The sequence below is a fragment of the Anopheles aquasalis genome, chromosome 2 (genome assembly GCF_943734665.1).
Source record: "Anopheles aquasalis chromosome 2, idAnoAquaMG_Q_19, whole genome shotgun sequence".
Taxonomy (NCBI): Eukaryota; Metazoa; Arthropoda; class Insecta; order Diptera; family Culicidae; genus Anopheles; species Anopheles aquasalis.
The window spans coordinates 87093041-87118146 of record NC_064877.1 but is presented as its reverse complement, the minus strand read 5'-3'; the positions used below and the strand labels follow the sequence as shown (position 1 = coordinate 87118146).

The window sequence follows — 25106 nt, the reverse complement described above, 5'->3', positions numbered from 1 at the left end:
AGAGAGAGAGAAAGGGTGAGAGACAAGACATGATAAGCAAAAGGAATGCTAGAAAAGGATTCCTTTCTTCGCTTTTTCCGATCCAAACCGTTATCGTAGTTTGTAGTATCCAATTCTCCGAATTTGAATGGTCATTTCATGGAACTTTTACACATAAATAATAAACACATTAGGTTGTCTTCACGTATTAAATTATCTTCAAGGACGAAAATCTATAATTGGCTACTTCGATAACACAAGAAAATAAATTGTCATTTAATATGATGATATGAAACAAACGGTTAAAGTATCCAATGAATAATTTAAAGTTAAAGTTGATATAAATTAGAATTTCAGTCAATCGTACGACGTTTTATAAACTTTTTTCAAATTTTGAGGACATAATATCTCTTTCCGTTATCTCAGGTCCAAAGCATTGAGTAGGCGTTTGCATGGCAGGTTCTTCCTTTTTCTTCATTATCATTCGTAAGAGTGATCCTTTATCAAGCTGATATTGAAAAATCACCAGCTCAATGCACGTAGGCTTTCGCTTATGACCCAGCCGTTCACTTCAGCTTCGAATTCCGTCCCAAGCAGCTGGCATTCCACGTAATAGATATCGTAGCTTGTGCTACCATCAATGTTCCCGAGCGCCTACTGCCAAACGATTATCGGTTCCAATCGGTCAGTAATAAATTTAAATGCACAATAATGAATCAGAATTATACGTTAAAATTTCCAAAAATTATCGAAATATCACTAAAAGTACACACGTGGAATGGAATTAGTCATGCAAAGTAGGTACTTACCTTGCTGAAATAACCGACTGTGTGGCATCCGTCGCTATCTGCCAAAGTCATCACGTAGAACAGGAACGGTTCCACATCGTAGTAGAGCGTTTTGTGGTCGAGGAAGAACTTGGCCAGCAAACAAAGATGCTGACAGTATTGCTTGTGCCGCTTTCCATCCACCTGCCACACACCAAGCTTTCCCTTGCGGTAAATCTGAAAGCAAATGACCAGAAGGGTTATCCTCTGCCTGCGTATCCCTTCTTCAGTATCTCATTCCCCTACCTCATCACCCGGTGGATGCCGCCAGACACACTTGGCCGCGTGTCGCTTCATGCCGACCTCCGACTTTTGATAACGCAGACAAAATTCACACAAGTAAAGCTTCGGTAGCCGGGTAGCATCATCCGGGTACGGCGATTGGTACCACACCTGCATGCAATGCCGTCCCATCGAGACGTACTTTGTGCCTTTGCCCGTCACCATGTCACCGAGTTCCTTATCGATGCTTTCACTCGCCAGTGCCTGAGCTTCACGGAACAGCTGCAGATCATAATCCGGTACGATACCTTCGAGGGAGGGTTCCGGTTCGATTTCGTTTCCATCGCGATCGATTAATGGCTTCGGTCGCTCAGCACCAGGTGCTGGTGTCGGCGGTGGTACCGATGGTTTGAAGCGCATCCGCAAATCACGAATCTTTTGTGCGTAAATCTTCTGTTCCGGGGTTTGGATCTTTTTCGAGTTCTCGTACACCGGCACCGACCGGCGGCGTTCCTCTTCGCGCAGCTTACGCTCTACCAGTAACTGCTTCGTTTGCTCGATCGACATGTTGTGGAACATTGGACAGGCCTCGAGGGTGAAATGCTTCTCAAACACACCACCCATATGGCCAAGGGAATCACACTTTTCCAGCGGACATCTTCGCTCGATCGGTGTCTCCTCTACGAACGACTCTTTGGCCACCTTCGTGTCGTTGGAACGTTTGCTTGAGTTCAAATGCGAGAGACTGTTCTTGGCCTTACCCTTCGACAGGGATCCCGGTGGTTTCTTCACCGGACTCTTGGATGCCGAGCGCTTTACACTGTCCGCATCGGAATCGGAATCGGTAGCATTCTTCCCCAGCAGGTGCTTCGATTTACGCGTACTGTGGGAACGGGTTAGCTTGCGCGTTTGCTTGGTAGCATCCAGTTCCGAATCCGTTCCCGCTCCTACGGTATTGGTGCCATCTTTGGCGTTGCTTTTCTGCGGTGTCCGTTCCAGTACCCGTTTCATGGGAAGATTGGTATTCCTCGGTTGCTGTGCCGTCGGCACTGTCGAAGGTGAAGAATCATCCGAAGATTCTGTTTCCGAGTCCGACGAACCGCTTGATGATGAATCGCTTGAGCTGGACGTGGCCGATGAAAGGTTAGTCATGTGAGATTTCACCGGTTTGCTCGAGGGGCCAGAGGTTGAATTGCCGGACGCTTTGCTATTTGGTGCCGCAGATGTCGTGGCCGCCGGCAGGGGTTTCACTTGTGCGACCGGTTTCGGTGTGCTAGTGGCACTCTGCATGGACGCTTTTCGGGGACGACCACGGCCACGTTGTAGGGCGGAAGAATTGGCACCCGAATTCCCTGATCCCGATCCTGCTGCCTTATCGGACTGATCGGATCCAGTACCACCGGCAGCACCCGTGCCACCGCCGGCCGCATTCCCACTCGTTGAGCTTGAGCTGGACGTTCGCCGATCCTTAAAATCCTGCTTCTCATCGGCCGACTTTTCACCATCGGATTCGGAGGAATTGACCGGAGAGAAAATGCTTTTCTTCTTCGCTTTCGTAGCGGGTGCGGATGTGGCTGAATGATGGCTAGACTGGCCCGCTTTCTTTGCAGTTCCCGAAGTGCTGGTCACACCTGAAGCACCGCTCGCCGAGGGTTTGTTCAAACTCTTGACCACGGTGCTGGCTTTCGCTGCACCTTTCGTGATGGGAGCGGCACTGTGCTGTTGCTGTTGCTGTTTGATCACCGAAGGTGGCACTTTACCTCCCGTAATCGGCACTGTGCCCGTTCCGGAGCTTGTTTTTGTAGCAGCGGATGAGTTTTGTTGTTTCTTCTTTGCCTGTTCGCCTGCGGACGGACCTTTCTTTGCACCAGCTCCGGTCGTGGGTTGGGTTTTGCGTCTTTCATTATCCGAATCATCATCCTCGCTCGACGAGATGGAGCTTTTGGACAGTTTCTTCTGCTTGGCCGCGAGCGATTTATCCTTGCTAGCATCCGATTTACCTGCGGCCGTCCCTCCCGCCTTGCTGGTCGCATTGCTGGCCACTTCCGAAGTACGACGATTAGTGATTTTATCGTTGGTTTTTGATGCTGCAGCTAAAACAAATTAAACGCGAGTCCGGTTAGCGAAAGCCTTACTCCGCTAGACCACAGATACGTACCACCGGTTGTAGAAGTGTTTGCGTTGCCGGTGCTGTTTGCAGATCGATTCGTTGTCGGTTCCTGGGAACTGGAGGAATCACTTTCGCTGCTGGAGCTCCCGGAATCCGATCCACCCGAGCTTCCCGAATCCGAACCAGAGGAACTGGAGTCCGACGAGCTACCGCTGCTGGACTCGGTCGTGCTGGTGGACTTCTTCCGGTGGGGCATCGTTAATTAAAACACACAAACACGAGAAATCGCACGGAAGGGGCGGAAAATTGACGAAAAACGCGGAAACTAACGCTGGTCGCGGAACGTTTTGAAAAACTTGTTTTGTTTATACGCAGATCTTCGTTGACACTCGCGGCCGCTGTCATTGACAATCGGAGGTTTGTTTACCATCAGCCGCAAATAGCTTCACGAAACCTACCTTTGCGGGCTTTATACGGCCTGTCCAGGTGTCCTGCTGAAACACAAAAATACTGCGGCGTTTTCCGTGAGGTTCCGTGAGATTGGACTTTGCAGGACCTGCAGTATCCTTCCTTGTTGTACTGCCTTCGCTAGTAAACCCCCCCTCCGGGAAAATGTGCTCCCACTAGTGCCGTGATTTTCCCGTTACGCAAGCACGTGAACGGAAAACGTGGTGTTGTCGGTCATAAAGGAAGGGTGGCCACCCCTTCAGTGATACCGTCGGGTGGAGAAGATAACAAACGCAGTCGCCGGTCGACATGCATTCGTTTTTGGAATACCTCAAGAGCCCGGAGCTGGTGGTGAAGGTGCAGGAGTTTTTCGGAATCGTTTACGAGCGGAACCAACACAAGAAGGCAACATCGATCTCGAACGGAGGAACGGCCGGATCGTCGTCGCCACGAAATGGTACCACAAAAAAAGGGTCGATGGCTAACGGTAACTCGCCCTCCGTGACTCACACCGCCACCGACAAGAAGATCGATGACAATGATAATGCTTATCGTGTGACGAATTACTTCTGGTATGTGCTGTTTATCGTCGGCACCGAGCTGGGGGACGAGATCTTCTACGCCACGTTCATCCCTTTTTGGTTCTGGAACATCGACAGTGCGGTCGGCCGGCGCGTTGTCATGGTTTGGTCAGCGATTATGTATGTCGGTACGGCACTCCGGGTAACAGCCACTCCTGGATGGGTTAATGCTGATGATGATCTTCTCTTTTGTTGCTCTTGATAGGCCAAAGTCTTAAGGACGTTATCCGGTGGCCACGGCCATCGTATCCGGTGACGAGATTACAGAAAAAATGGGGCCTTGAGTACGGAATGCCCTCGACGCATGCGATGGTCGCAGTAGCCATACCGTTTTCCGTGCTAATCTATACCTATAACCGGTACATCTACTCGCTACCGATCGGGTTGGCCATTGCCCTGGTATGGTGTACGGTCATCTGTGTCAGCCGCGTGTACCTTGGAATGCACAGCGTTCTGGTAAGCCGTGGAAAACTACAGATCCCCAAACAAAAATCGATGATAATTTATTGGCTTCTTTTTAGGACATTATCGCTGGATTAGTGCTGGTCATTTTGCTTATGATACCCCTGATACCGTTGGTGGATCGATTGGATACCATTATCGTCACCTCTCGCTGGTCTCCCTTGCTGGTGCTGACCATATCCATACTGTTGATTGTGTTTTATCCCGATTCCGGTAAATGGACACCAACGAGGTAAGAAAGCAAAGGTCGCCCCCGGGGCCCGCATGCTTTTTAACCGGTAATCTGCTTCTTACAGGGGAGACACAGCACTGACTGTGAGCGTTTGTGCTGGTATCGAGATTGGTGCCTGGTTGCATTATCATTTGGGCGAGTTCCAGCAACCGGCACATCCACCTCCTTTCGAAATCATCTGGCCTTCTTACAATCAACTCGGACTGCTGCTGCTCCGTACTGTACTCGGTCTTTGTTGTATCGTCGCTTCGCGTGCCTTTGCCAAATCGGTATCGTACGCGTTCGTTTGTTTTTTGCTTGGCGCAGAGAAAAATGAGCTCCGGCAGTCAGAGAATACGCTCGAGAATAAGAACAAAATCATCGTTGAGCTATCGTACAAACTGTTCACGTACGGTGTGATCGGTTTCAACACGCAGTATCTACTGCCGAGTGTGTTCAAGCTGCTCAACATTGGCCGACCTGATTTTTACACCGAAATCTAGTGCCAGTTAGATTCTGCACCGACTTCTCTTTCGCTCACCGAAGAGATCTGATTGAGCAATCGCTTAAAGCACACCCCGTACATTCCATCCATCACACTGTTCCGCGCGCCGGTGCGCCTATTGTAGTTTGTAAGAAAGCATTATCACTATTCTCTTCCAGCCGGCAATCGCAATCCGATACCAACGGGACGGTACCGATTTTGCAAAGTGGCTATCGAAACAAATCAACTTTTTTCCTTCTCCACTAGCTTATGATGAGCACCACGATCAAGCAATCTTCCCTCTAGTTGTAATAGTTTTTTCTCCTTTTCTGTAAGTTACTACAATGATGGAGTCTCTCACAATACACCGGTATTCCAAAATCTCCACAGTTTTCCACTTTCGACACCAATTATCCACAACCACACGCAAGAAAAGCCCGGGTTATCGGGCAAGCACAAATCCCGATGGCGAACACATCGTTTCGCATCGCCTTCCTCAGTGTGCTTCCCACGAAAGGAACAAGGACTAGCTCGAGCTTAGATAATATTGCAGGGAAAACGGTAAACCCGTACTGTGGCAGTTAGGAACAACAGAAGACGCAAACTGCCATCACAACAGAACACAGAAGCCTGAATTCGTAGCCCAGGTCCTTGGTTGCTTTTCCGACCGAACCGTCGGTCCAGTAGCGGAAAAAGAGTATTCTAGTCTCGAGGGAATGTGAGGAAAGCGAGCGGGATGAGATGCCCGAACAGAAAAAAAAGTATTGTAGTAAGGCGGCGATAGGGTTAGACGATAAGCAGCTGAACATTTCAAAGACATTTATCAGCAATTTGCATCGGCAAACATTTGTACGAAAACTAGCAGATAGTTGTATCACATCGAACGAGTTGAACGAACGCTTTCAACTTCTTTCCTTTCGGCAATCACCTGGAAGACGAAACAAACAATACGAAAGACGTCTTTTAGAAAATAAAGTATGAATTTAATTCGAAACGAAATGTGTCCGAATCAACGATTTTAGATGAGCAGCCATATGAAGCTAATATAGGAACAACGTTTGATTGTGCGTGAGATTAGCGTAATGATGGGTCAGATCGTGCACCAGACTGGCTCAACAACAATGCAGCCGTAATACGCTCTCCTGTTCCCTCTCGATTTTGAAATGGTTCAAGCTGGAGTATCAAGCTAAGTTTTTTGCTGTCCACGAGAACTGGTAGCTCACGTATCTAAATGTACAAACGAACAATGCCAAACCGGGAAAGGAAAACGGTCGTAACTTTGATAACAACCCGCATCGTGGGGGGGAGGTAACAGAATCACACTACGTTTCCGCCGTTTAAAGTATTGTCAACAATTTAGTTGTTTATTGCACAGTTGGGTTGGTCTAAAATGGTGTTTCACGTTTTTCACAATATGATATGGTTCAGTAGTTTGATAACAAGTTTACCAAATGAATAACGGTTAAAAACGATCCTAAATAAGTACACGCTTGGAAAGGAAGAGGATATCAGACGGTATAACAACGAACTGCTTTTCAGACGAATTGAATGTTACAATTCGGTCTTTAACCGTCACAAAGGCAGATGCAGATATTCGGCAATGAATACACGGAACACGCGGACCAAATTGCGCACCGTTGGCAAATCCACAATGTCACCAGAGTCTTCTATCTTGTGCCACACTTCGGGGAACGGTGTTGGAATGATGTGGAGAATGGGAACACCTCGGCGGAGGAAAGGTATGTGATCGTCTTCAATGCCCGCACTGAAGGAATGTGGCCGGAAGTAGGAGATGGTTTGCTGCTTCGGTGACACACTGCTCGTACTGTAGTTCTCCAGGTGGCCCACCTCATCCAACCGCTTCTCGGCCGATATCAGCTGCACGTACCAGGACTCGGTTTCACCGAAATAGCTGTAAAAGTTCGGTTCCGGCGTACCGAGCAGATCGAGCAGCACCAGCATGTCCATCGTTTTGAGCCGATCCTCTTTTTCCCACCGTTCCGCAAGGTGCCGTGCACCGTAGATCGAGTCCGTTGGGGTCCAGCGTTCGAAAGCTTCTTCTCCGTCGAAGAAAATGAATTGTAGACTCACATCGTCCCGCTCCTTGGCAGTGGCCAAGTACGTTTGCATGGTGGTGGCAAGCGTTAGTAGCATTGCACACGGGACGGCTGAATCGGTGGCACCGATAAAACGTTGGCCAGGGAAGTACTTACTATCGTAGTGGCATGCCAGCACGAGGTTACGCTTTGCGTTCGGATTGAGGGAGGCGATCACGTTTGCAAACCGTAGCGGACCGAAGATCGGTGTCGTGTCTTCGAACTCATCAATCTCCACGGACCACGATAGTTGGCGCATGTGATCGGCGATGTAGTTTTTCACCTCCTCGTGACCTTCCGTTCCCACAACACGCTCGACGAGCAGCTTTTCCAGCGCCTCATTCAAGTAGGCCATCGGTTCCACCGCCAGCCGGTGAAGGCCATCGCTGGAAACGGGCGCCGGTTGGTGTTTTTGCTGTAAGCAAATAATGATCATTTCATCACCATCCTCGCGAGGTCACAGATTTTGGGGGTGGGGGAGATATCGGTTGTTTTCGGGGAGTGGAAGGCACTACTTACCACATTCTTCAGGTTGCCATTCTGGGCGTGCGAGGCGACAGTGGCAATCACCAGTAAACCGAGGACCGTATGCACTCGTGGCATGTTTTGTGATAAGCGGGGAGAGGGTGCTGCTGGAATGATCGATATCGCACACAAAAATGCGATTGTTCGCCGTCTGTACCGCTGCTCGCACGCACCTTTTCTGTGAATCGCGCGGTGGGAGTTGGGTGGTTTTGTAAACAAACGCCGTTAAGGGGGTTGTCCACCCCCAGGGAACTAACATCTTTAGCGAACAAGAATTTAAAAAAACCTGATCAACGATCGATGGACTTTTTACACTGAACAATTTTATTGCTCAAACTAAATTAAATGCGGCGTATCGTATCGGATCAATAGCTGCACCTTGTCATAATTTCCCAGCAGCAGCTCCTGGTACACGTTCAGCATCTTCAGATGCGGTACTACTAGCGGGTGATTGCACGCATTCATCGACACCTTTGCCTGCTCATATTCGCCCTTCAACATCAGCACCACGGCCCGGTTGTAGTGCATCACGGTTTGGGCGGCATCGGCCGAGTTAATGTTCCAGTGTGGTGACCCGCGTGACCCGGCCTGCGCTGCATCCGTTGCATTGATGTTCCAGTGCGGTGAAGCGCGCATTCCGAAATCATCGCCCGTCAGCTCACTGATAAACTTGGGCTCCAGATAGCTTAGGGCTTCCAGTGGACGATTCATCATCACGAGCGCTTCGGCGGAGTACATATGCGAAAGCAGTCTGCAAAAGAAATGGGCATTTAGTTCGTTCCTTGAACACTTTTGGCGTTCCCTTAAACGTACAGATAGGACTGTGGAAGATCTTTTACGGTGAGCAGTTGCTTAGCGTACTTCAACCCCAAGCTGTACTCGCCCAGCGTATTGAGCACGAAACTGTACGCGGCCAGTACTGCACATTTCAGTTTGTTAAACGATGCCAGTTTCATCGGTAACGAAGGGTTGCAGGGTACTCCTTCGTACACCTTATCCCACGTTACCGTTCGATCGCAGTTCTCCGTTTGACGCACCAGCTCCGGTTCGTGGAGCTCCAACAAAGTGACCGCATTCCGTAGACAAAGCGCACCGAACTCGAGCGTTGTCGCAGGAATGGCGAGCGATTGGTCACCATCGACGACTGGGGTTTTCGGTGCTGGATTCAGGATATACTTCCGATGGACACCGCTTCCAACGGCGCCTTGAGAAATGTTTTTCCCCTGTTGCTGGCGCTCCTGACGATGCACCATGATGCAGCATTCGGCCAGTCGCAGCCAGAGACGTGGATTGTTGTGGTACGAGTTGAGCACGATCAGCAGACACTCGAAAGCCTCTTTAGGCCGTTGCAGGTGCAGCAGTGCCAGCCCGTGGTTGTACAGTATTTCCGGTCGTTTCGTTGCCCCCACGCAGTAGAGTGGCGAACCTTCCACTTTCTCCGTCGAGGTATCTTCCGTGGCTGCCTGATCGAAGAGCAGTGCCTGCTGAAAGAACCGAGCTGCCAGGGCGTAGTGTTTCACCGAGAAGTGAATCACACCCATATCGTTCGCCAGAACCGTATTCTGATCTTCACCGTGCCGCTGTACGCAAACGGGATCGTTGGTGAACTGTTTCGAGAGTTCTTTCGCCGCCATCTGGTAATCGTTTCCGAGAAAATACTGGTGCCCTTTCAGTATCGAGTACTCCGAGGTGTCCTCGAGCGGGATCGACATGTTCTTCTTGCCGTTGAGCAGATTCGAACGGATCAGAATAAGCCGGAACTCTTTGCGGAACTCCTCGAACTGCAGCTCGGAGATATCTTTCCGGCTTTCGTTATCGATCAGTGGTTCATCCTCGTCCGAATCGCTCAGAATGGCGTACACCTGAATTCCGAGACGGTTCTGTAACATTCCCAGCAATCGATTGGCCTTTTTCGGCTGGTTCGTGTCCAGCAGCAAGTGCACAGTAAATATGCCTGCCTTCCGCAGCAGATAATCATCCAGCTGATCAAAGTGTGCCATTACTGCGAGCATGATCTTCAGGGCTGCCAGCGGTTGCTTGAAGTGGTACAGTACGATCGCCTGGTTCACGTACGCTGCACACGACTCACAATCTTTGATCTCCACCGTCCGGATCTCGCCCAGCAGCCCCGTGTGCTGGATCATGGCCGTGCGGAACTGATCGTAGCGCCGCAGATCGCTGTTGTAGAACTCCACCACCGACCGGTTGTGCAGCACCTTCGGGTTGGCCTCCTGCGTTTTGAGCAGTTTTTGCAACGACTTCAGGCATGCCTGGTAGTCGGCTCTGAAACGAAACGGAGCAGGTTGGTCACAGCACTTGGCCGCTTCGCCTGGGAACTTACTTCTGGAACTCGATGAACGCCTGCAACTCCAGATCCCGCTCCTGCTCGGTTAGCGAGGGTTTCTTTGCCGTCTGACTTGGTTCGGCCATCGTTTCAAAGATCCGCGAATTCCGGTTCAGGACGAAAACGACGACGACGACGACGAATAGCCGGATCAAAACAAAACACACCAATTTGACAGCGCAGCGTTTTCGAAATTAATTTCGAATTTCGTATTCAACGTCATTTTGAAATCGCCTCGCCAATTCTGCCGCGTCGCGCTCCGCAACGATCTTTTTTTGGTGAAAAAAGTGCTAAATTTTCGCGAGTCTGTGAATCTGTGAAGTGATCGTGCTAACGACGCGGTAACGGATAAAATCCGGTGTTATTCGCGGTGTGTTCAGTGTTTTCAGGCGAGCATCTAATCCGTCGCCCGTTTGATAAAAGGTACGTTCTGCCACCGCGATCACAAAGCACGCACGATGTGCTTGTGCCGGTTCCACGCCGTCGCAAATTTTCGGGCTGACGATGCCTGCGGACTGTGCAAACCGGCGAAACACGGAAGCGATCAATTATCGCAAGAAAAGAAAGATCCGCCGTTAGGAAAAAGTGAAGAAAAGGGAAAACAAAACCCGGCGTAAAAAGAAGAGTTCCGGTGACGCACACCAGCGGAGCATAAAAAAATATGCTGCCGCAAGCATGATGCGAGAGGAGGCGGCGATTTAAATACCGGCCGCCAAAAATTCCATCTCTTTGGAACTCTAATCTTTTGAATGAATCCCAAGACGGCAGCCTCGAGGTGAATGCAAATATTTCCAATTCACTCGCGGGGCCCCTTCATTCCACAAAACCATACATGATCTGTACACGGTTTGCGATCCACTTTTGGGCTCTGCGCAACATTACGAAACTCACACGACGCTCATAGTTCACATGGCAACATAAAAAAGCATAAAACCATAGCTACAAATGCTTGAAGAGCCTTATTACAATCGGCCTTCCCTTCCTTTTTCCTATGATTATGTGCCTCTGTCTGGGCGCTGCGCCGCGTGGTAGCTGTTGCTGGGCCAGTTCTTGGGATTCGGTTCTTGGGGGAGCAATTAAATGTAACCTTGAATTAGGTTCAACTTCATCGGGATGCCCCATTAGAGCGCTCACCACGCGCTGCCGGTCTATACCGTGGCCAATTTTCGGGCCAATGGAGTGCTCCCTGTTGAGGCTGCCGACACGATGAGAAGCGATACACCGGAACTGGTCCAATAAAGTGCGCCCCCCCGACTATCTATGCGAGTCCATCTGCAACGCACACAACATTTTTCTATTCTCTTCCTACCGGGGCCCGGGCATTATTGTTCTTCTTCCGGTTCGTTATCGCTTCTTGGGCGAGACGATCTCTCTCTCTCTCTCTTGGTTCACCTTCTCAAGATCATGCCGAATGTGAACAAAATATTTTACAAAACTCCACGATGGTACCAGATATTTCAGCACAAGCACAAGCATTCGGGGTCGTAAAAATCATGCCAAGCCTAGGTCTCGAACTGGCCCTGGCCATGGTTGCTGTTGGCTGGTGGCATCATCACACCCCATTCGCCGGGGTCATAAAAGCCCTCGTTCGCTCTCTGTGGAGGGGACAGCGGAATAAAACGAATAAAGCACACGCGAAAACCAAATACCCTTTGGCTACTGCTGCTGCTGCTGCCGCTGGATGGCGATGGATGGAAAAACATTACCACCTCCTCCTCATCCTACTATCTCTCGGTTCAGCGGGGGCCATCGTCGTAGTAATAGATGCGAACACCGCGATGTGATGTTCGGAGCGCGTAATCCAGCAACGAACGGCTGCTGCAGATACTGGTGCTCGCCGGGTTAGCTACTACGTGGGTCTCCATCGCGTGGAGCTGAAATTTTAATGTTTCACCTCCATCCACACCAGTGCCCCATTCTCTGCGGCAGCACAAAGGGGCAAAGCCAGCAGCCAGAAGCCAACCTTTCGCTTGGCGTCCGGTTGATGAAGCTGCTCGCAGCCTGCTTCGTCGAGTGGCATCATGGCAATCCGCGATCGCGGGCCGCGCGTATTGTACCAAGATGTGGCAGCAGATGTTTTGTTCTCGCATGAATCTCTCCCTGGCTCTGGCTGACTCATATTGTTCACACAACTCATCTTGCGCTGGCTCTCGGTTGGTTAGAGAAGACGGAGACTGTCTGCATGCTCTCTGCAGAACTTTTACGAGGCATAATTTTTTTGCGAGGAGACTAGAGAGTGCTTTAAGAGGATTTTGAAGTCACCATAACACGGCAAACGATGTGTGACTTCTTTATCCTCGACTTGTGCTCGCCCTCAAGACGATTCAATCCGATCCCACTACGAGCAGCAGTCACAATGGCCATGCCCCACTCCCCCATTCCCAACCCTATCTGTAACAAATGATCTCGAATGACGCTGCTGCGCCACGCGACGAGACGCTTTGGTTGCTTTGTTCTGTGGACACTCTCTTACCTTTCTCTTCGCGGTTTGTGGTTCGTCGTGGTCCATGTTCACCTTTCCTTTTATGCTGCTGCCACCACCCAACATCATCATCATCATCATGATCATCGCTCTATTTTGCAGACGTCTCTAGTGTCCATGTGGAGTTCTGTTGGAAAGGGTTCTCCAGAGCCCGGGTGGTAGTGGTGCGCATCAGGAAAGAGATAGGTCAATCGGTCAATTCAAGCTGTGAAGAGCTCCATGGCCAGATGGTCAGCCACACGCGACCACTAGACTGCTTCTTCTCGCTAGTTGTATAGACTGCTGGCCGATTCCAGAAGAGATTGCCCCTGGATGGTCTTGCATCCAGATTTTGCGCCTTGTTGGGAATGGAAAAGGGACGCTGTTTGTTCCTCGTAGGCTCTTGGCAACTTTCTCTCCGTCGTCGTTAGTTGCCCGCTAGCGATTAGAGTCCGCTCGGGAGCCAACAGGCAGGCCGTCAACCTTCGTCAACTAAGAGACGCACGCGCTGCCGCCGATCATCAGAAGAAGGTGAGGAGGACTTCAATCGGTAGCAGCACCTTCACCGGCAGCAGCACCAGCAGCACCAGCAGCCCATCTCGATAGCTGTCATTAATGTTTTCTATTTATCGATCCCTAACCTTCACCATTGACCTTTTTGGAGGGAACTACGCTGCGCGTACGATCGCTTTCACTTCATTCTCCGAGCGATTTGTTTCTGCGTTCACCCGAGTCGAGTCTCTCCTCGAGAACATCATGCGCCCAAAGCATGGTGCTGTGCCGGTCATTGGCTTTCTGACCTGCTACAACATCGTACCGCATGATGTGAGAGCAAATAAGCGATATTCAAATCGAATCAAATTGAAATCAAGAGCTCCACACTCCAACTATCTCAACGCAAACAAGATAGTGGAAGCTATATTGATCGGGTTAATTGAGTTATGCGTTACTGGACCGCGGGCCATTGGACATGGAATCGACTCTCGGCACACGTGGATGACCCTTTTCGCCGTGACACTCGCTGGCGCGCGTTACGCGCGGCTTCATTCCCTTTATCGCTCTTTATCGCACCGCGGGCTCCGAAAAGGGCAAACATTCTTCCCCTGCGGCCAGGGTGCAGTCGGTCCCTCCGGTGCCGCAAGGTTCACGCCTTGACGACCAAATTAGTGGCCTCCTTGATGGTTGCCATCTGTAAGCGACCTCTCTAACCAGCAGCGAAGTCGGCGGCGAGACTGCTAGTCATTGGCGGATCACCAACAAGCGATCAACACGAGATTTTGGAGTGGTTGTCCATGGATCGATGCCATGGAATGCCTTCTTCCCTCCAAGCTGTTTCACATGTGTTCATGCGAAGAAGCCGTTAGCTCGGTGGCCCCCTTTTTTCCTCCCCGCTTCCACCATCACGGGGGTGAAGGAATTTACTGCCGATAGATTGGTGATATGAACTCTGGTGGCTGCTGCTACAGCTATTTGAGAAAGACCCCGATAGATAGAGACCTTTTGGAAGTGGTTCCCACTTCCGATCCTATTCGGTGCTGTGGGCGATCATGATCTTAAGGGTGAGACCTCCCTAACCTTGGGACAATGTTGGGCTTATGATGATGTTTTCCCTATGTGTCGGCATATTTCATTGATGATGCCATATCATTCTGGATTATAGTTGGTATCGGGATAAAGATTGATTAATTCGATGTCGCTTTGGATTATCTGCTTCTTTATTCACTTTATTTAATCGTCAACACCATGCCGTGCTGACTATTTCATAATCTTAAAAGCGAAATATTGTGCCGTTTTATTATGTTGTTTATCTATGATGTTTTTCTTTTCAATTTATGCTCTTTTGATTCGATAGTTCTCTCTCCTTCTCTTCTTTGCTTCTTTTTTGTAATGGAATGTACAGCCATCGGAAGAGGGACATCGCATTGATGTAGCATCGCGGCAACAGCAGTATCGTTCATTTGCCAGCTCCAATTAATGCTGTCGCCATTTGGCCATCTGCCGCCTCTCTGGCCACCGCGAGCTGAATGGCCCACGAGCACGAATTGATGGCATTTCATTTCGTATCATTTATTCCCGGCTCCGAGGGTTCGAAACCCGGCCTGGCTGGCCTGGCCGCCTGTTATCCAATTGAGTTTCCCCGCGGAATGTTGGTTCTGCTGGTGCTCAGGGTCCTTTCCGGAATGCTGGTCCGGGGTTCAGTTCGGTCAGTCAGTAGGCCCATTGACACGATCCCGCCTCTATACTACAAAGCGCGGAGCAAGCGGACCACCACATACACTCGAACCGTGCGATGGTTAAAGGAGAGGAGGCTCCATTGGGTAGAGGTCAAAACACATACTCTGCTGCTGATGCTGCTTAATAGGGAAGGATTTGTTATTATTCCGTTCGGAACGGCAGACAATTGAAGATAGGGAGCGGTGGCGTGGTGGTGGGCCAGAGAAAACATGCCAGAAAGCCATTCAACACCCACTTTTGCTCAATTATTGCTGGATTCGGTTCGAAAAGCTCGCGTCAGAATGTGAGAAAGTATCCGGGATGAGGGAATAAGAATGCGATGCGGCGTGAGATGGATTGTGTGCCTCATGATGATGAAGATGATGCTGCTGTTGCTATCATTCAATAAAGGCCAAACAGACAATGCTGCTGCTGCTGCTGGCTGCTACTATTGTGGGCTATGGGAAGTCCATCGTGAAGAGCAGCTGGCAGCAGCTGGCTTTTATTGCAAACTGCTTGTGTCACTAGAAATCAAGTGGTCAATACAGTGAGGCCAATTAATTGATTGATAAAAATAAGATTATACTCGCATCATTCAACCATTATGCTGTGGGCCTGTGTGCCACATCATTGGAAATCAATTTTATTGATCAGTTCCATTTTTTATGACTCATGTTTGCACTCCTCTTGAGTACATGATGTTGACCAAGAACTTGTGACTCAATAATCATCTTATTGATGTTCACATTCCTAACAACAGCATAGTTCAACGGTTATGCTTTTTTAAAAGACAATATCTTGTAGTGTAATCGAAAGATTAAAGGGGAAGGCCTTCCATGCTGCAGCATAATGTAAGAGCATTGACTAATATTTAAACATGCATGAACCGGAAGAGACCACACACTCGCGCTGATTGAAGCAAATATTATGGCCCTTCTAGCGCGCACTTTGTCCATATTTGACGGGAAGGTGGGTCGCTGCTCATCGTTGACCGGGCCAGCATTGACCACGCAAAGTCTCTCTTCCGTAGTGCCCGACACCGGACCAGGCGGAAGCTAGTGCCGGATACTTGTCTTTCCCGGTTTCCTGTTCTCCACCCTGGTTTGTGCCCTGGATGAGGAATTAGTGAGGGTGAAAAAAGAAATGAAGAGACGGGCTTGGCACGTTGGCTGTGGCGTCGAATCGTTAAATTTCAAAACGCGCACCCGCCTCGGCGGCCACCACCACCTCGGAATGGTGTATATTTATGTGCTATTACACTACTGATTATATGCTGTTGATGTGGCGCCAATGGTAAAAGTGTGGCCAAGTAGCAACATCGTTCCTTCTCTCGTCTATCCTCGTCTCGACACTATCGGCGCGCGATCGGCGCGGAGAACATAGACCATCGTGTGCTGCCACCGTGTCCCGGCACCGTGGTTCTTCACGATTCGCGTGTTTACTAGCCCTAGAGCTGGGGACAATTTCGTCGTCGTCGTCGCCATCGTGTGGCCGTTCGTTGACAAGCGAAACAAGCAATGCAGCAACAGCCCTAAGCAGGCGCAGCCCTAAGCAGGCGCAGCACCATTGAGCATCGACTGTCGAATCTGTTTTCGTGTGCGGGTAATGATGCCATTTCGTGACAGCCTCTTAAGCCTCTTTAGCCTTCTTCTGCATATCTTTGATGCTGATCACCACCACCACCACCACCGAGAGCAGCCCCCCAACGGTTAGGCCTGGGTGAGCCTTTGGAAGGGGGGAAATCCTTTTTCAGAGCGTGATTCCGACTGTTGCGCGACGGCGAAGACGACGACTATCATCGGTCTTCGGTGTTCGTGCTCCGCATTTTGGGTCTCCTCTTTGGGGTAGTAGGTTTACGCGGATTAGGGATTTGTCGGCTTTAGGCGGTAACGATGGCGTGCTGGTAAGAAGGAGGCAGGCCTTCTGCTTACCATTAGGATATGTGACTTGTTGCTTCGCTATTCATCAGGAGAAAGGTCCCCGTGTTTTGTGATTTTTCTGTTTATTTGTGGAAAAATCTCGATAATATGGTTTAAGAATTATATTGATTTTCTTTCAGTTAACTATGTATTCTCTTATTCATTTGTGGTTTTGTTTTACATTTTCAGATCTAAGATCACACCTTAGTTGCATAAAAGGTAAGTTAATAATTGTTCTTGCAATAACTACGATGTTTTATCAAACATAAGTCTTATTTTTCCACTTTCTGATCGCTCCAAAAAACTTATTATCTAAACAATAAGCATTAGACAAGATTGATCGAATTTGATTTTTGAATCTTTAAGATTCACGATGAAACTGATTTGCTGAATGTCGGCCTAGCCATTCAGTAGGAGGAGTTTCATAACTAATAAGATGAATCTAGGAGCAATTTGATAAGCCCAAACCATCTTCATATAAGTTAGTAAAAATGAATATTTATGGAAAATGTTTTCCTTGTCGTTTCAAATCCAAAAAACCACTATACAAATAGGTAGTGAATAAGACAATTCCTATTTTTCCATTCAGAAGCTTGGTACACTATTCAACCATGCGTTTCGTAATGTGTTGATCAGGTGAATGAATCCATTTTTAAGTACTTTGGTCTGCTTCTTCTGCCCCAGTCACTATCGTTCCACAGACAGTGTGAGTTCCATTTCACCCTCTGCACTCCAATTGCTCGTCGCGATTTTCCACGCTTTTATTTGCCCGGGACGGTAGCATACGGTTCGGTTTGCGGTTGTATTGGTACAGGATTTTAACGACACCAAACAACGCTTTAAATCTCATCGTCGTTGCCGTCGTCCCCAGGTTCCCGTTTGCCGGGGAAAAAGAGTTGAGCCTTTTCCTATCCCATGTTTTTCCAACGAGGTACAGGTTCCGCTTCTCCGGCAATAGTGTGTCGTGGTGTTCAAACCCCACCCTGAACGGAATGGTTTTCGGATTTGCCTTTACCATTGCGCGTGTATCTCCCAGAGTCTGATGTGTGCGTTTGAATGTAACGGTCTAGGATGGTCGTTGGGGGGGGTTGGGATTGAGGACGGTGGGGCGGGAAGTTACGTGACATGATCCTGGAGGTGGGCGCGAGCGAGCAGCGAGGTAGCGGAGAGCTGTGCGTGCAAATTTATGGGCAAAGCCAGGGTAATAGGGGCGACAACACCGCACGCAGCAGCAGCAGCAGCAGCAGCAGTACCTTTGCAGCAAAAACAGAGGGAAAGGATACACCCTGTCATCCCCCAGGGCAACTGCTCCTGGCCAACTTTTACGTCAATCCACCACTGTTCGGCGTTTTAAGCGCGTGCCGGCGGCGAGGATATTGTTCCCGAGCACAATATTCATTGGGAGTGGTTTGCAAATTTGCAAAAAAGGGCACACATACACCCCCTTGGCGCACATACACAGCACACGGCTCGAACCAACTTGACTCGGGTACGGTGCACGTCAAATAAAGGGGATCTGCGCACACCCGGATGTGAATTTGCCCGAAAAGGGGATATGAGGTTGGCACATTGATGATTCAGACGAGTTCCCGTGCACTCCCAGCCCAGGTTGTGATGCTAGATTGTTTTCCTATATCCTTTGATTCATTTATCGGATAATGTGGGGCTTGACAGCGCGAGAGAGAGGCATAGAGAGGGAGTTCTGGCTCCGAGTGTGTGTCTGTGTGTGTTGGCTGATTTTCCTCCATTTCCCCCATTTTCTTTCCTTCATTCTGCAATGCTTGTTTTTACACTTATTTAATGGCCGTGGGCCCTGTCCTCGTGGGCGCCCAGTATACTTTACTATTCGTTCTTGGTGAACAGCTCGAGGGCACCATGATAGAAGGTGGCCAGGGCGGAGGGACCCGGCTTTTCGTTATGAGCTGCTGAAAGTGAAACGGAGCGCGGCACGCAAAAGGACCAAGAAGTGGTGTGGTCTCGCTTTAAAAATACGCCAATTGGTTACCCTGAACCCTATAACTCGTTGTGGTGTAGTTGACGTTGAAACGAAATCCTTCGACAGCAGCCACCCTAAGCGCTTAGGCTATCCGGCGGCGGCGACCAGAGGATATCGAATTTTGAATGTGTCAAGGGCTCGGTTACGATGAATTATTTGCGGCCAGACAACCGCCAGGAGTTGGAATAAATATTGCAAAATGGGGAAATTTTATTGTTTGCTGCCCCTCAACATAACACAGAGAGAGAGAGGGAGAGAGTTCCATCATGTAGGTTTTGAAGAAGTGCACAAGAAAAGTAGGCGAGTAACAGTAGGCATTTACAACGTTCGCCAAACCCTTTAATGTCACCGCTTTTCTACAAGGGCTGCTGTGTAGTTCTCAAACCGATATGGACTGGCCTGGAGAATGATCTTTGGTTTTGTGAGATGAGATGTGCTCTGCGAGCCATATTCGTCTTGTGGAGCGGATTTTATTGCATCTTCTCCCTCCCAATGGCCCGCCTCGACGCTTATTTGTCATCGAAAATCTATCGAGCAAGGCCACAAGCGGAGCGGACGCCGAGCGAGGGGATCCCAGACAGCACGAGGCACACATTGAGCCATTAGTCACCAAAAGGCAGTAAGTGTTGTTTCGTTTTATTGCCTGCGAGTGCCCTGCACAGACACAGGGCAGCGCTGCAATCGTCATAAACTCTCGGAAACTTGGCTTAGTCATTCCGTTGCAAAATCAATGTTTCATTCATGCTTTTCTATGGAGTCTTTCGGTGTGGTGTCTAATCATTGTTCGCACTGCGATGTTGCTATCTTATGCTGATGTTCTACAGATGGATAATGGAATGTTTTATATGTTTCTTTCAGAATAAGCAACTCGCATAAGCAAGTAAATGTATTCTTGAACAGGGGAATGAATTGATTCCATTGTAAATTCATTGAAACTTCTTTCGTTCTGCTTGAAGATTGATGTTTCACGCAACAGAAGAATACACAGCAACTTTATGGAACCAACGCTTTAAAAAGAAATTGAATTCTCGCTGACTTTCTGCAGCTGTGATTGCGAATCCTCCCCGGTAATCTCGCTTAGGGCGATACACGCAATCATGCGTTTAGTCTTTTTCAAACATGCGCCGATGAGGCGAGAGGACGCTTCTGATGCGTACACGTGGTGCTAGTGCTGGAGCCTGGTGTGGTGTACAGATTTGAGACGGCCACGCAGGGCCTTATAATTAAACTGCCGGCGGCTGCCTATTTGTGCCTAGTGCACTGGAAATAATTACAAATGGCAGCCTCTCTCGCCGATGGTGCCTTGCGGTGAAAACACTCTCGAGGTGGAGGAGAAGGAGGCCCAGGGCCAGGGCCTATGCTCACGCAGACGGTCTGTCGGTCGTTCGATTCCTCCGGTGGTGGTTGCTGGTGGCGTCAAAGACAAAGGCAAATCGCGCTGCTTCTCCTCCACCTCCTGCGGTGGGTCTATTATGCCCTTCCTCACCTCTTTATTTCCTCCCCCCCGGGTTCTCTCTCTGTCTCTCTGTCTGTCTCTCTGTTTCCATCGGCAGTACTATCATCCCGCACTCTGCTGCAAGCGAGCACATGAACGAAATGACAAACGAGCAAAGATTGTTGCGTGACTTAAATTAATTAAATTCAGCGTTCAGGTCGCGAGGGAGGGCGCGCGCGCCGCGTTTCCTGTGTCGAACCGACCGTGCGAGGGTGGGGCGGCAGCAGAGGTTCTATTTCTTTTTTTTTTTTACAGTCCAGCAGTGACCGTGTCCCGTGTCTATTATTTCCCGCTCCGCTCGGTGGTAGGCTCGGCATTTATGCTGAGAGGTTGCGGTACGCGATATTCTAATGATTTCATACGCTGACCAAATTTTCATACGCTGTCCAGTGGTTGATGATGATCGTCTAGGTTTTTTGGAGTCCAAGGTGGACTCTGGTGCTCCAAATGGCCTGCTATACCCCACCCGGGGTGCGTGACATTGTTTCGTGCTGGCCAGGCAGCGTTTACTTTGATTGTTCGCTTTGGTTTCCCTCTTCCTCACATTCTCTTCTCGACCACTCGGCTCGGCTGTCTAATGTTTGGTTCTGCGTTCTAATGATCAGAGGATGTGTTTTTCTCTCACGATTTAGCTTTCTCCAGCTAATGCCCTTCTGTTGGTTTTGTTTTAGTTACTGCTTACCTGCGATCTTGATCATCTTAAGAGATATTTTTTCGGTGATGTGATGTTTATGCGCTTGCTTTGTTTTAATGCGCGACTGTACCATTTTAGAAGTTTTTTCTATTTTTTTTTACATTTGTTTTGCGAACGAATTATCTTCCACGAAACATGTGGTAACAAATCAATTTTCTCTCTTTAAATACTAGTATTGTTTGTTAGAAAATCATGCAAAACTCCTTTTGGTTAATTTAAATGGTAAAAAAACTCAATGAAAGTTCGTCAACAAACTTAATAATTAAAATTTTAAGAAATCAGATCACAAAGCTACGATACAAACCACAAAAGGTCCATTTTCTAACCACGAATTAATCATAGTACTATCTTAAGTTCATCAAAGTGTTTCTTCCATTTGGAGCAAACTTTTAATATAAAATGTGGTTAATACTTACTGACACTCGTCCACCTTCAGAAAGGGTCACGCTGGTCACTCGTGCCGCTTATGCTCAAAAAAAAAATGCAAATGCAAAAGTTTGCGTCCTTGTATGAGCGTCCTCTCTGCTCTGCTCCACATTGAACGGTTTCCGTAGTTCCCTCCCCGTGCTGCTTAACACTGGCCAGCACCGCACTCACTTATGTACCATGTACTGCCTCATTGTGTGTGCTCCGCTGCAGAAGTGCCTCAATTTAACGTTGTCACCTTTTGAATTTAAAGTTTCGGGCGGCTGGGTGGGCAAATTTAGTCCTATTGTTATTCAGATATTATGGCACGAATGCTGCTCCTCGTCGGTCGACTAGGGTTTTCTCATGATGATGGTGATGGTCCAGCTCGGATTGTCTTGAATATGCGGTATATGGTGAGGAGTACGCGAATGCCACGGTCCACTAACTCACTCTGTGCCAATGTGGTGTGTCCTCCGTGACACAATGAGCAGAGAGCCACGAGAGATAGACGCGCCCTGGCTGTGCGAATCCGTCTCGCTTCTTATCGTCGTCCCGTCCTCGCGTTGCGTTGCGTCTCTGGATGGTCTGGGCAAGTCTCACTGACGCAGGCAGCAACGATTGTTGCAGAACGAACGCCCGGTTTTCGCTGCAATAATTCCATCCAATGAAGCAAATTAGCCTGTCCCGGCCAGAGGCTCTTAACTAATTGGTGAACACAATAAAAGGAATGTGCTACGATGGCGGACAGTTGGTATTTTTAGTCTGGCCTGGCAATAGTGCGGTGCTCTGTAGAATTTCTAGTATCTCTGGATATTATTTAAAATTAAAGTAAAATTCCATGTTGCAGCTTCCGGTTTGTATTCCTCATCCTTACTTGACTCATCCAATTTGTACTTCGCCCTCTTCGTTACTACTTTCTGTTGACAAACTGTTGGAATGTTTGGTATTGGCCTGGCCGCCGCCCCCCGTTGTGTCCCAATCTGATTGCACTCCGGCAGGGTCCAACAATCCCCCGGGGTGCCGATATCGTCTAACAAGCCGCGGAAAATCAAAACTCTCGTCGGTGGCGGCGTGTGCCGTCGTCTGGTTCTGGAGCATTCTTATTGCATTCTTTTCTCCGCTACTGCTGCTGCTACTGCACGTGCCCTTCGCGTGCATATTATGCTCACTATCTTGGGCCACAGTGTGTGCTGCTGCGTGCTCGACTTAGCCACTAGCCGGTCTCTCTTCCTCAACTGAATGTTATCTTATTATCGCTCGCCTTCCTTCCGTTCCTTTTGGTGTCCGGATGGAAGAAGAAAGAAAAGATACCAAGACCTCCATCTCCTTTTTGTAAGACCTTTTGCTTGTGGTTCCTCTCCGGGTTCCGCAGTCCCTTTTGGTGACCCATGCTCTCGGTGCGCTTGTGTTTGAAAAAGCTTCTCGTTTGTTTGCGGGCAAATATTTATGTTATCGTTTTTTATGTCTTGATTTGGTGGACGCGCGCGCCGGGGACACGCTCTGCAAATGGGCCACTAAGGGCCCGATGAACCGAGAAAAATCCCTTTGCCATTCCATCTCCTTCTTCTGCAGGCCACGGCCTGTAATCCTGCAAGAGAGTGCCCGTGGTGGTTTGTATACAACATGCGGAACAAGAATGTGTCTCTCTTTCTCTGCATTGCTTATGCTATCAGCCCAAGACCCCGTGGCTTTGCTTGGTAGTGCAATCATTGGTTTTGCCTATCTGGGCAATATTTACATGTTTATCGCAAGAAGCAAACGAAGCAGCAGCAGCACCAGCAGGGTGAATCCTGGACGAATCCTGTTTGTTCGTGAAGCGAGGCACATTGTTCTGGAGAGAGAGGTAGTGTGTTGTCCGGTACGGTGCTGCCGGAGGTGCTGTTGTTGCAGTGTTTGTCCGTTTGGTCTGTTAGTCATTCGGCATCAAATTTTATGAGCCCTCCAATTGTGTTTCATTGGGCGTGAGTGATGAATGGATGGATTCGTCATCATCGATTGATTTCGCTGTTTGCCTCTTGAGGGAAATTTTGCCTAACAAGATTTTAGTCATTTTGAAATATGCTCTAATTCGTACGTTCTTCAAAAGGTTCAAACCTTATTATTTACCACTCTTTTTTAGTTATTGTAAGCTAGCAACAGTTTAATTAGAACAAAGTTTAACACACAACAGAACGTTTTTTTCTGCAGGTTCTTTTAAGTTAATAGTAGCTTAATAGAATATTTTGAGAAAATTATGAAATTTAAATGCTCTATTACAAACCAAATTATACTTCTACTAGATAAAGCAACATAAAAAAATATGCTATTTGCTAAATCAATTAAGAGAAATTTAAGGCTTTTCTACTAAATTTAGAACGAAAATCATTAAAATTAGGTTATCACTTTCCCGTTGCATTCCAGGTTCTGATACATTTTCAAAAACTAACATTAAAACAATTACACACCGTCTCGCTGTCTTTTTATCGTCATTCCGTGTGACACAAAACGACTCCTTCCCCACAGCATTATCTCCGTCAGGCATTCCATCCAAAAATCCATTCCAAAACTCAAAACAGGCACACCATTAATCAATGCAGCAGCAGCAGCCCGGGTGTGGTTGCTGTGTTGTTCACGTTGTTCGGCATGGCATTCGCCAAAAGTATGCTACCGGAGCAGAGTGCCATGATGTTGGTTGGAGGGGGTATGTTTTTGGCATTGCTCTCTCGCGACCTCGGCGCCTCGGCACATGATGGTGGTGGCCGGGCTTCGGCTTCACCAGCATTTCCAGGTTGGTGTGTCACTAGACACACGGCGTGGTGTGGGAAGGCACAAACTCCACGCTGCTGGCTAGCTGGTTGGTTGTTCTCTGCTCGTCCGCGTCTGCTCCGTGGAGCGTGCATTTTTGCAGCCCCCTTCCAGAGCCACAGATCCATCACCTCGTTTCGGGTTGCTCGTTGGTGTTGGTCTGCTGAGGCTAAGTGCTCTTAATGTTACTGTTTTTTCCCCCAAAAAATCCCCCCGGGGGCTTTGGATTGAGCCCCAAAAATGTATGTTCTACTGACACTAGATAAAGAGAGAGACAGGAAAGAGAGAGAGCGAGAGTGACGCATAAAGAGATAGTGCAAAGCATCATAGAGTAATCCACGTTGTTTCCATTTCCTCCTCGGTGTACTGGCGAGAGAGCGCCGCACGGATTATCCAGCGGACGATTTTCGGCTTTTGAAGCCATTCCCCGGCACTGATGATGATGATGATGATGCCCAATGATTCCGCGTCCTCCAGGCGACACCGGGAATCGCTGGCATGCGAATCGGACGCCAATCACACATTCGTTCGTTCGCTTGGCTGGACGACCGACCGATCAGTCTCGCGGTCAACAACGAGGCGCGCACGTCACGGCACGGCATTAGTGCTATCAGTGAATTGGCTGTGGCCTCGCCGTGGATGAGAAGAGCAAGATAAACGCCCTCCGCCACGGCCGGCTTATAACGGGGCATCGTGGGGAGGAGGGAGAATTGGGAATGTTAAACGGTTTCTTTTTCGAGAGGCACACCGAGTGGATTGCATGCACGACGATCGTCGGCCGGCCGGCCTATATTTCCTCGGCCACGACCGGACGTACGAGGCTGGCTTGATGTAGTAGGTATCAGTT

At 48.9% G+C, this 25106-nt stretch overlaps 4 protein-coding genes across 5 annotated transcripts in view; 1 reads left to right on the top strand and 3 right to left on the bottom strand.

The window, feature by feature from the left end:
* The window catches only part of LOC126570447 (histone acetyltransferase KAT7), a 47797-nt gene extending 44321 nt beyond the window's left edge, over positions 1-3476 (bottom strand). Inside the window, exons 1-3 of one of the 2 annotated variants that reach the window (XM_050228199.1) lie at positions 3187-3476; positions 1053-3121; positions 789-983 (exon numbers count right to left, since the gene is read on the bottom strand). In XM_050228199.1, the coding sequence (XP_050084156.1) occupies positions 789-983; positions 1053-3121; positions 3187-3394 (2472 nt within the window). In that variant the 5' untranslated portion in view covers positions 3395-3476. The remainder of the gene's footprint in view (positions 1-788; positions 984-1052; positions 3122-3186) is intronic. The other variant, XM_050228200.1, reaches the window with a different exon arrangement.
* A 158-nt stretch (positions 3477-3634) lies between these two features.
* Positions 3635-5598, top strand: LOC126570450 (sphingosine-1-phosphate phosphatase 1-like). The gene is made up of 4 exons (XM_050228210.1): positions 3635-4294; positions 4372-4622; positions 4688-4860; positions 4925-5598. The coding sequence occupies exons 1-4, from the start codon at positions 3895-3897 to the stop codon at positions 5340-5342; spliced, it is 1242 nt and encodes a 413-aa protein (XP_050084167.1). The 5' UTR covers positions 3635-3894; the 3' UTR covers positions 5343-5598.
* Positions 5599-6659: 1061 nt separating this feature from the next.
* Positions 6660-8144, bottom strand: LOC126570451 (glutaminyl-peptide cyclotransferase-like). The gene is made up of 2 exons (XM_050228212.1): positions 7939-8144; positions 6660-7834 (listed from the first exon to the last, which is right to left on the bottom strand). The coding sequence occupies exons 1-2, from the start codon at positions 8020-8022 to the stop codon at positions 6896-6898; spliced, it is 1023 nt and encodes a 340-aa protein (XP_050084169.1). The 5' UTR covers positions 8023-8144; the 3' UTR covers positions 6660-6895.
* A 103-nt stretch (positions 8145-8247) lies between these two features.
* Positions 8248-10413, bottom strand: LOC126570449 (CCR4-NOT transcription complex subunit 10). Its single transcript, XM_050228209.1, has 3 exons — positions 10286-10413; positions 8758-10227; positions 8248-8695 (listed from the first exon to the last, which is right to left on the bottom strand). The coding sequence occupies exons 1-3, from the start codon at positions 10372-10374 to the stop codon at positions 8281-8283; spliced, it is 1974 nt and encodes a 657-aa protein (XP_050084166.1). The 5' UTR covers positions 10375-10413; the 3' UTR covers positions 8248-8280.
* Between the last annotated feature and the right edge of the window lie 14693 nt (positions 10414-25106).